At 42.9% G+C, this 9107-nt stretch overlaps 1 protein-coding gene across 5 annotated transcripts in view; it reads left to right on the forward strand.

The window, feature by feature from the left end:
- The window catches only part of CACNB2 (calcium channel, voltage-dependent, beta 2 subunit), a 432395-nt gene that overhangs the window by 404414 nt on the left and 18874 nt on the right, over nucleotides 1-9107 (forward strand). For all 5 annotated transcript variants that reach the window (XM_010859991.1, XM_010859994.1, XM_010859992.1 and 2 more), the window contains one exon: nucleotides 6369-6478. In XM_010859991.1, coding sequence (XP_010858293.1) covers nucleotides 6369-6478 — 110 coding nt within the window. The remainder of the gene's footprint in view (nucleotides 1-6368; nucleotides 6479-9107) is intronic.

Raw genomic sequence — 9107 nt, forward strand, 5'->3', positions numbered from 1 at the left:
CGATTCTGAAAATGTCAGGTCTTGTCACAGAAGCGTTTGGCATGTGTACTGAATTCTGTAGGGAGGGGTCCGTGGTGAACCCTGTGCTAAGGAGTCTTACTGGAAATCAGTGCTGGGAAACATGACATCACTTTGTCGTGTGGAAAATGTACTTAGATGTGTGGCAGGTTCTTCTGAACCTGTGGTTGTCTACCCTGGCTGCCGATTTAAAACCAGCAGAGGTTTTAAAATGTAGCAAACTTAGGAGATGTCCTGGCAGTTCCCTAGTGGCTCAGACAGTAAAGAATCCACCTGCAATGCAGGAGACCCAGGTTCAATGCCTGGGTAGGGAAAATCTCCTGGAGAAGGGAACGGCTACCCACTCCAGTATTCTTGCCTGGAGAATTCCATGGACTGTATAGTCCATGGGGTCGCAAAGAGTTGGACACGAATGAGCAACTTTCACTTTCACTTTCAGAGGAAGGAATAGGGTCTGTAAAGCAGAATTTCAATAAAGTCATGCAAAACATTAACTCTTTCACTCAAGGCAAGACATCCAGAGTTAGTAAATCACACACTGTCTGCTTCTGGTTGGCCAGACAGCCACAGAGGGTGGAAACTCATAACAAGTATGAGTGTGGCTAATCCTAAATAGATATGCAGTTATAGGAGGGGAAAATGAATCACTCCTGTGTTATCTATTAAGCAAAATACTTTTTTGGCCATGCCACACAGCATGTGGGATCCCAGTTCCCTGATAAGGGATTGAACCCACATCCCCTGCATTGGAACGGTGAAGTCTTAACCACTGGATCACCAGGGAAAACTCAACAAAGTATATTTTTTAAAAAAAAAATGTAAAGCCCAAGAGGGAGAAAATATGAAAGGAAGGATTGGGGATAAAAAGATTCTTGATAGGAATTATTTTTTGTGCTAAAACCCAGTTAGGTTCATGTGTTGATGCCCTGGAGAGTTATCAGAATCAAGACCTTCATTGCTAAAATAGCCTTAAGTGTGTCATGTCAGAGAAGAGATGATGAGTCATTGTCCTTTCTCTTATGTGCACTGGACAAGCCCATTTCAGTCAGATCCACCCTAAACAACCGTGTCACCCCATGAACAAAGCAATCTTCCTGTTCACTTAGTAGGACAATGACAGGTAAATTAACAAGGAAATTGGGGGCAAGAAAAAAAAGCCACCATCAGTGATGAATTCAATTGTCCTCTCCAGCGATTCTGAAAATGTCAGGTCTTGTCACAGAAGCGTTTGGCATGTGTACTGAATTCTGTAGGGAGGGGTCCGTGGTGAACCCTGTGCTAAGGAGTCTTACTGGAAATCAGTGCTGGGAAACATGACATCACTTTGTCGTGTGGAAAACGTACTTAGGTGTGTGGCAGGTTCTTCTGAACCTGTGGTTGTCTATCCTGGCTGCCGATTTAAAACCAGCAGAGGTTTTAAAATGTAGCAAACTTAGGAGATGGCCAAAAAAATTTTTTTAATTAAAAAAAAGTCATGGACTTGTATCCCACCTGTGATTAAGTGAAGCCCAATGTCTAGGATGGGACTTGATTTAACTGTAAAGTCTTCTCAGGCAGCTTTGATACACTGCAAGTGTTGAGGACCACTCCTCTACACTGAATTGTCCCCAGGCTTTTGCCTTTAGGATTTTCAGGGTCTGTTTTTTGGTGGAACCTCAAGCAGTGACGATTCCAGAAGCATCACTTAAGGAGTTGCAACGGGACAGTAGCTCTCCGCCTGCAGCCTATAGAGCAAACCACACAAGCAGGGCAGTGGAAGCCCAGCCAAGTAATACCATGTGCGGATAAAACAAAGCCTGTGCGGCAGAAAGGAAGTTGGATCATTAAAGAAAATCCTGTCCCCTGGCTGAATCCCCCCAGGCTGACTGTGAGGGGCTTCCGGCCTGGTTTTTTGTGTCTTGTCACCACTGTATCCCCAGGGCGTCTCTGTCAGGGGGCAGCCTGTCTCCCAGTGAGTGTCCAGGGCTCTTTAGATCGTGGTCCTCGGCAGGCCTTGGGTCCCACTCAGGGGTCCTGGTTTAATGCCCAGCACTTCAGGTCCTGACTCCTTCTCTGCATACAAAACCCTACCCACAGCATCCCCATATGTCCTTATTGTCATGCATAATTTTTTTATTGGAGGATACTTGCTTTACAATGTTCTGTTAGTTTCTGCTGTACAATAGCATGAATCAGCTGTCTGTGTGTGTGTGCGCGTGTGTGTGTGTGCGTGTGTGCGTGTGTGCGTGCGCCCCTCCCTTTTGAGCCTACCCCACCCGACCCCTCCAGGTTATCACAGAGCGCTGAGCTGAGCTCCTTGTGCTATACAGCAGCTCCCACTAGCTTTCTATTTTCCACATGGTGTATTTATGTCAAACCTCATCTCCCAGTTCATCCCACCCTCCCATTCCCCCTGTGTCCGCACATCCGTTCTCTACGTTTGCGTCTCTGTTCCTGCCCTGGAACTAGGTTCATCTGTACTTTTTTCTATATTCCACATACATGCTTTAATATACAATATTTGTTTTTCCTCTTTCTGACTTCCTTCACTTTGTATGACAGACTCTAGGTCCATCAGCATCTCTACAAATGACCCAACTTCATTCCTTTGTCCTGCACTGTGTTTTTGATGGCATTTAATGCCGCCTGACATCAGACTCTGTCTATATCCCTGCCTCCCTCCACCCCACAAGAATCTGAGTTCCATAACAGTGCTCTGAATGAAGATTTCCACCTAGTAGGCACCTCATAAGTCTGTGTGGAATGACCGATACCCTCCATGCCATGCAGGCGCTGAAAGGAATATCGTTACATCACTCTACTCTACCACCCCAACCCCCAAATAAATAAAGACATTTTTAAACAATTGCTGAACACCTGTCATCTGAACTCAACTTGTGAATGCCTTGGGAAGTCAAAATGAAACTGTTTAATATTAGTGGCTGGGTTTAATATTGCTTTTCTGGTTATCGCTTTTTCCATGTAAAGTAAAATTGTCCTCTTTATACAACAAACTTAATCAAATACACTTAATTTTTGTAAATAGGTGTCCTACTCCACAATGTAAAGGAATAAACTATTGATACAACATCATGAGTGAATCTCAGATCCCTTATGCAGAGTGAAAGAAGCTCAGCTCAAGAGGCAACAGCGATGTTCTGGAAAAGGCAAAACCATAGGGATAGAAAACAGCCCGTGATTGACAGGGGTGGGGTCAGGAAGCTAATGGAACTGTTACATGTCATGAATGTGATGGTGGAGACAGGACTTTATGAATTGGTCCAAATTCAGGAAACTGTACACAGTAAAGGTTACAGTATATAAATCAACAGAGTTTTATTTTGCAAAAGCCAGTAATTCCCTTTCCACACTTTACCGAATGTCCTGCTCTCCAGAGGCAACCACTTTTAACTCTTTCAGTTTTCAGTCCTTGCCTCTACATCACATGCTTCATTCACCGTTAGGCATTCTCTCTGGACTTCCTCCGATGAAGACTATTTAGCTGCCTCATGCATATTCCTCCTGTTTGTGTCTCTCACATCTACACACCTGCATCCATCTCATCCTTCACTCTCCCAACAGGTACATCATAATTTTGGCTGGTTCTATATTTTGGATGCATTGTGACCGTGTAAATAAGATTTCAATGAGCCATGTCATATATTCGCATTACTTTTTCTGATGTGTTTTCTTTGTGGCATCTATGAGATGAATAATTTTGCTTTTCACACATGCTTAATTTTCTATATAGTTGGTGCCAGTCCAGCCCCATGCTCTTCCCCTGGTTGTTTCAAGTTCCTCACAATAGATTCGTACACATCCAGGTGTCCCTCGGCTGTGTCTTCCTGAACCTCTCTCCAGGAATGTCCTGTCCTGCCCCGGCCTGGGTGGTTTGTCTCTGTGTTGAGTGCATATATGTCACTATGAGACAGCTCTGCTCATTATGCCTATCACCACCTTTTTGGGGGTGTGAACCCCTTTTCCCTAGATCAGCTGATCTCTGTCAAGATTCACCTCCATCATTTTTGTCAACAATATCCTCTGACAGTTTCTTTAGAAAGAGGACATTAAAACTTTTGAGACCCTGAATGTCTTTTAAAATGCCTTTAATCAGCCCTCTTATTTAACTGATAAATGGTTAAAATAGTTATGGGATTCTGATTGGAATAATTCCCTGTCCCCCGCCCAGAATTTGTAAGGATTTTTGCTCGATTGCCTTCTGTCTCCATTGTTATGTGTTTTGGGGTTTTTTTTGGGGGGTGGGGGTTCCAATCTTAATATTTTTTATTGAAGTGTGGTTGATCTATAGTGTTGTGTCAACTGTTGCTGCTGTTGAGAAGAGCAAGCATTTCCATTCCTGACCCTTTGTAGGGGAGCCACCTTTTCCTCTGGAAGCTTTTAGGCTTTTCTTTGTGCCTAGTGTCATGACATTTACAAGAACATGTCTTGATGTGGAAGTTTCAACCTTTCTGCTGGGCTCCCCCTTTCCATTTGGAAAATCAGACTCTTAATTCTGTTTTTTTTTAACTTTCCTCTCATGTTTTCCTTGTTCTCTTTTTCCTGGAGCTCTTATTGGAAGTTGAACTTCCTGGGTAATTCTCTAGTTTTTATGCCTTTATTCTCCTATTTTCCATCTCTTTGTCTTTTCAGTTTTACTCTTTAGAAGATCTCCTTAACTTGGTCTTCCAGCCCCTCTTTTGAATTTTCATTTCTACTGTTATATTTTTAATCTCCAAAAATGCTTTCTTAGTCTGAGTCTTTAAATAGAATTTTGTTCTAGTTTCGTAGGTATAATCATGTCTTAGCATTCAGCTTTGGGCATTAGTCATAGGTGGTTTTTCTGTTTGTCTTGGTCTCTCATGTGAGGAGTTCTCCTGAGATGCCCAGGGATGACTGGTGTGCTCAAGTATAATAACAGAACATCAAATAATCAACTGGAGATTCTGTGCTCGTAAGACACAGTGTTCCCTGTAGGACGGCCCCACTGGGCAGTCTCCATGGGAAACCCCCAAAGCCTATTCTTTGGGTCTTTTCTATTTGTTGGTCAGATTCCCCCAGAGAAGAATCTTCCATTCTGACACCTAGGGGATATACCCTTGGCTACCAGAATTCTAGGATGAGGAAGAGGACTGGGGGCTCAACATTTCGACTCCTTTTCTTCTCTCTGTCCCTGCTCTCTGTAGCACCCCCTTGTCAGATGCCCTGTTTTACTTCCTGGAGAGACTAGACCAGTCAGTGGTCTTATACCACACAGGAAAAGGACGGCCACCTCATGGCTTGATGTAATAAAGGGGAGGTGGAGGGGTCGAACTGTGGAACAGACTTTTAACCAAATCTCTTTATTTTTCGTGCCCCCTTCACCTTCTTCTTCAGAGGCCTGATGAGCCGTTTTACTCCACATTTTCCCTGCTGCTGGCTTGTTCGTTCAGCCCAGTTTCCAGCCTAAGTCATTTACTCTGCCCAGCTCCCAATTTTGTTGTCCCCATGTCTACCCTATTTGAAATGACTCCCCACTCCTTGACTCATGATTGTCACAACACCCTCTGGGCCTTCTTCAGAACAGTCCTCTTAACCTGTACTACTTTATTAATTTCTTATTTACGACCCATCTCTGCTGCTCGGCTCTCTTAGAGAAGATCTTGTTTGTCTTGTTCTTATTTATTCCTCAGGCCGATCACAGCACCATACTTACAGGAGGGATTACAGCACTGGGGCTAAGAATATAGGCTCTCTGGAGTTCTGGGTTCAAATTGCAGCTTCATCACTTTTAGGAACAGTATAGCCTTAGATAAACAATCTACCCATGGCTCTTTTTTTTTTTTTTTTTTTTTACATCAACAAAAGTGGGAGAATATCCTCTCCACTGAAGTTTTTAGAATGATTTAATGAGTTAATCCGGGTAATGAGATAATGCTGAGGGCATGCCTGGCACTTGGTAAGCAACCGATACATGCTGAGTTAGGTAGGTACAGAATTAAAATGAATGATCAGCTATACCCCAACAGAAAATAAATACAAAGTTTAAAGAGAAAAATGAATGATTAAGTGCCCTAACATTTCTTTGTTGAAAATATGGTCTATATTGTGGCTCAGCTAGTAAAAGAATCCACCCACAGTGTGGGAGACCTGGGTTCGATCCCTGGCTTGGGAATATCCCCTGGAGAATGGAAACGCTACCCGCTCCAGTATTCTGGCTTGGATAATTCCATGGACTGTATAGTCCATGAAGTTGCAAAGAGTCGGACACACACAACTGAGTAACTTTCACACTTCACTTCATGTATCATACTTGGATGAGTTTGGAGTATGCATTTCTGTCCCCTTTTATTCAGTGATTAACCTCAGATCTTCTGTTGCTTTTTCGCCAACAGGATTTCCATCACAAGGGTCACCGCCGACATCTCACTGGCCAAACGCTCTGTCTTAAACAATCCCAGTAAGCATGCAATAATAGAAAGATCCAACACGAGGTCAAGCTTAGGTAAGTGTCCGTCACCAATGAGCTGAAGCCATTTAAACCTTTTTTGCTGAGGCCACCAGTGAGCAGATCTGACTAGATGATAATTCCGTGTGTCAGAGTGCATAGGCAAAACAGACAGGTGTCACCAGTAGCCACTGCTACTGTCTTAGTGATTTCATGGTATGAAGGATTTGTTTTGAAAGTTTTTGAGTTAAAAATTCCACAGGCTGTCAGCATGAATGTTTTGGATGGTGTCTGTTTTCACGAACATGAGCTTTGGTGTCTATAGACTCTAAATATTTAAACTCCTCGCTTTGACAACAGTGTTGTCACAAGCAAAGTCATTAATATCTTTAAGGCTCAGTTTCTGTTACTGAATCAGACTTGGCTCTGCTCACCTGCATGCAGTGAAGCCAGTCTACTGATGCAGGGTTGTGGTGAAGGGAAGTGCAGCATTTGTTGCAGCTGCCAAACAAGGAGAACAGGCAGCCCATGTTCAAATGCTCTGAACTCGCTGATGGCTTCAGGGAAGGGGCTGCAGGGGAGAAGATCAGCTCGTGCACAGTTCTAGGATTGGTTGGCATCAAGATGACGTCTCAAGCATCATCAACCTTCTGGTTTCAATCAGTCTAGCTTCTCTGTTCTTACGGTCAGCAGTTTTCATCTGGTGGGGGTCTGCTTCCTGTAAAAACAATTTAGGAATGTGTATCCAGCCTTTATATCTTTCAAGAACTGGGAGTTTGTTGTTTCTGCTATGTGGCTGCTTTATAGTCTAAATCATTACTAGTTTCCCAGCCCAACAGCTATTCTTTGCTTCTACATTTTCACATTTCTCAATCATTAACTTTTTTTAAAAAACAATGTTGTGATAGTTTCAGGTGTAAAGCAAAGGAACTCAGCCATAAATATACATGTATCCATTCTTTCCCAAACTCCCCTTCCATCGAGGCTGCCACATTAAACTGAGCAGAGTTCCCCATGCTATACAGTAGGACCTTGTTGGCTTTCCATTTTAAATACAGCAGTGTGTACATGTCGATCCCAAACTCCCTAACTATCCCTTCTCCCGATCCTTCCCCCTGGTACCTGGTAAATTTGTTCTCTTAAGTCTGTGAGTCTTTTTTGTAAATAAGTTTGTATGTATCATTTAAGATTCCACATATAAGGGATGTCATACAATATTTCTCCTTCTCTGACTTACTTCACTCAGTATGACAATCTCTAGGTCTGTCCATGTTGCTACAAATGACATTATTTCATTCTTTTTAATGGCTGAGTAATATTCCATTGTGTATATGTACCACATTTTCTTTATCCATTCCCCTGTGGATGGACGTTTAGGTTGCTTCCATGTCTTGGCTGTTGTAAGCAGTGCTGCAATGAATACTGAGGTGCATGTATTCTTTTGGACTATCTTTATCTCCACATATGTGTCCAGAAACGGGACTGCAGGGTCATATGGTAGCTCTATTAGTTTTTAAAGGAACCTCCTCGCTGTTCTCCATAGTGGCTGCACCAATTTACATTCCCACCAACAGTGTAGGAGGGTTCCCTTCTCTCCACACCCTCTACAGCATTTATTGTTTGTGGGTTTTTTGATGATAGCCGTTTTGACTGGTGTGAGTTGATACTTCATTTTAGTTTTGATTTGCATTAGTCTCAAAATGACTCATGTTGAGCATCTTTTCATGTGCCTCTTGGCCATCTTTATGTCTTCCTTGGAGAAATGTCTATTTAGGGCTTCTGCCCACTTTTTGCCCAATCATTAACTCTTAAGTCAGCTTTTTGAGACTCAGGGAGGCCTAGGAGACTAAAGCAAAAAAGTCTTTTATTTCAAAGGACAAGGACTCACGGACTTGGATATGGTGCCATTTCTTCATCTAAACCCAAAAAGAGAGAGAGAGAAAGAGATGATACTAGCTACCTTGTGGAATTACTGGAAAGGTTAAACATAGTACGACTTCCATAAACGATGGCTATAACCCCAACTCCCTTCATACTTGGATTATATCAGTAATTATATCAGTGTCAACATTTTTGTTTCATTTGTAAAAACAATTTGGAGATTTTAGTTAACACATCTGCAGGTTTGTGTTCGAATCCTGTTTATGGTCAAGTACTAATTTGATCAAATGAAATGGCTTTGGCAACTATTCCATCTATTTGGCATTAATGGCTGTTACACATGTAACTTACTATTAGGTTTTTTTTAATATTTGTTTACTTGGCTGCGCTGGGTCTTAGTTATGGCATGAGGAATCTTCAGTCTTCATTGTGGCATGCAAAATCTTTTAGCAGCAGCGTGGAAATTCTTAGTGCAGCACACAGGATCTTGTTCTTGGACCAGGGATTGAACCCGGGCCCCCTGTGTTGAGGGCTTGTCTGTATCTTCCCCGTGAAACGAGTGGGGTGAGCATGAGCACATACATGTGAAGGACAGGACGTCTTCTCGCTCACGTTTCACAGGGAAGATATGGACAGAAGCTACTAGATGTGGCTGCAGACAGTTAACACCTGGTGTCAGTGGTTGATGAGTCCTGGAAAAAGACACAGGCCGACAGGTGGAGAGTAGGCTGAGGACGAGGGCGTGATTTTATATGAGGAAGTTGGGAGAGGCCTCTCCGAGGAGGTAAGCTTTTAGCAGAATCAT

This window comes from Bison bison, unplaced genomic scaffold, assembly GCF_000754665.1.
Source record: "Bison bison bison isolate TAMUID 2011002044 unplaced genomic scaffold, Bison_UMD1.0 scf7180017864461, whole genome shotgun sequence".
NCBI classification, from domain to species: domain Eukaryota; kingdom Metazoa; phylum Chordata; class Mammalia; order Artiodactyla; family Bovidae; genus Bison; species Bison bison.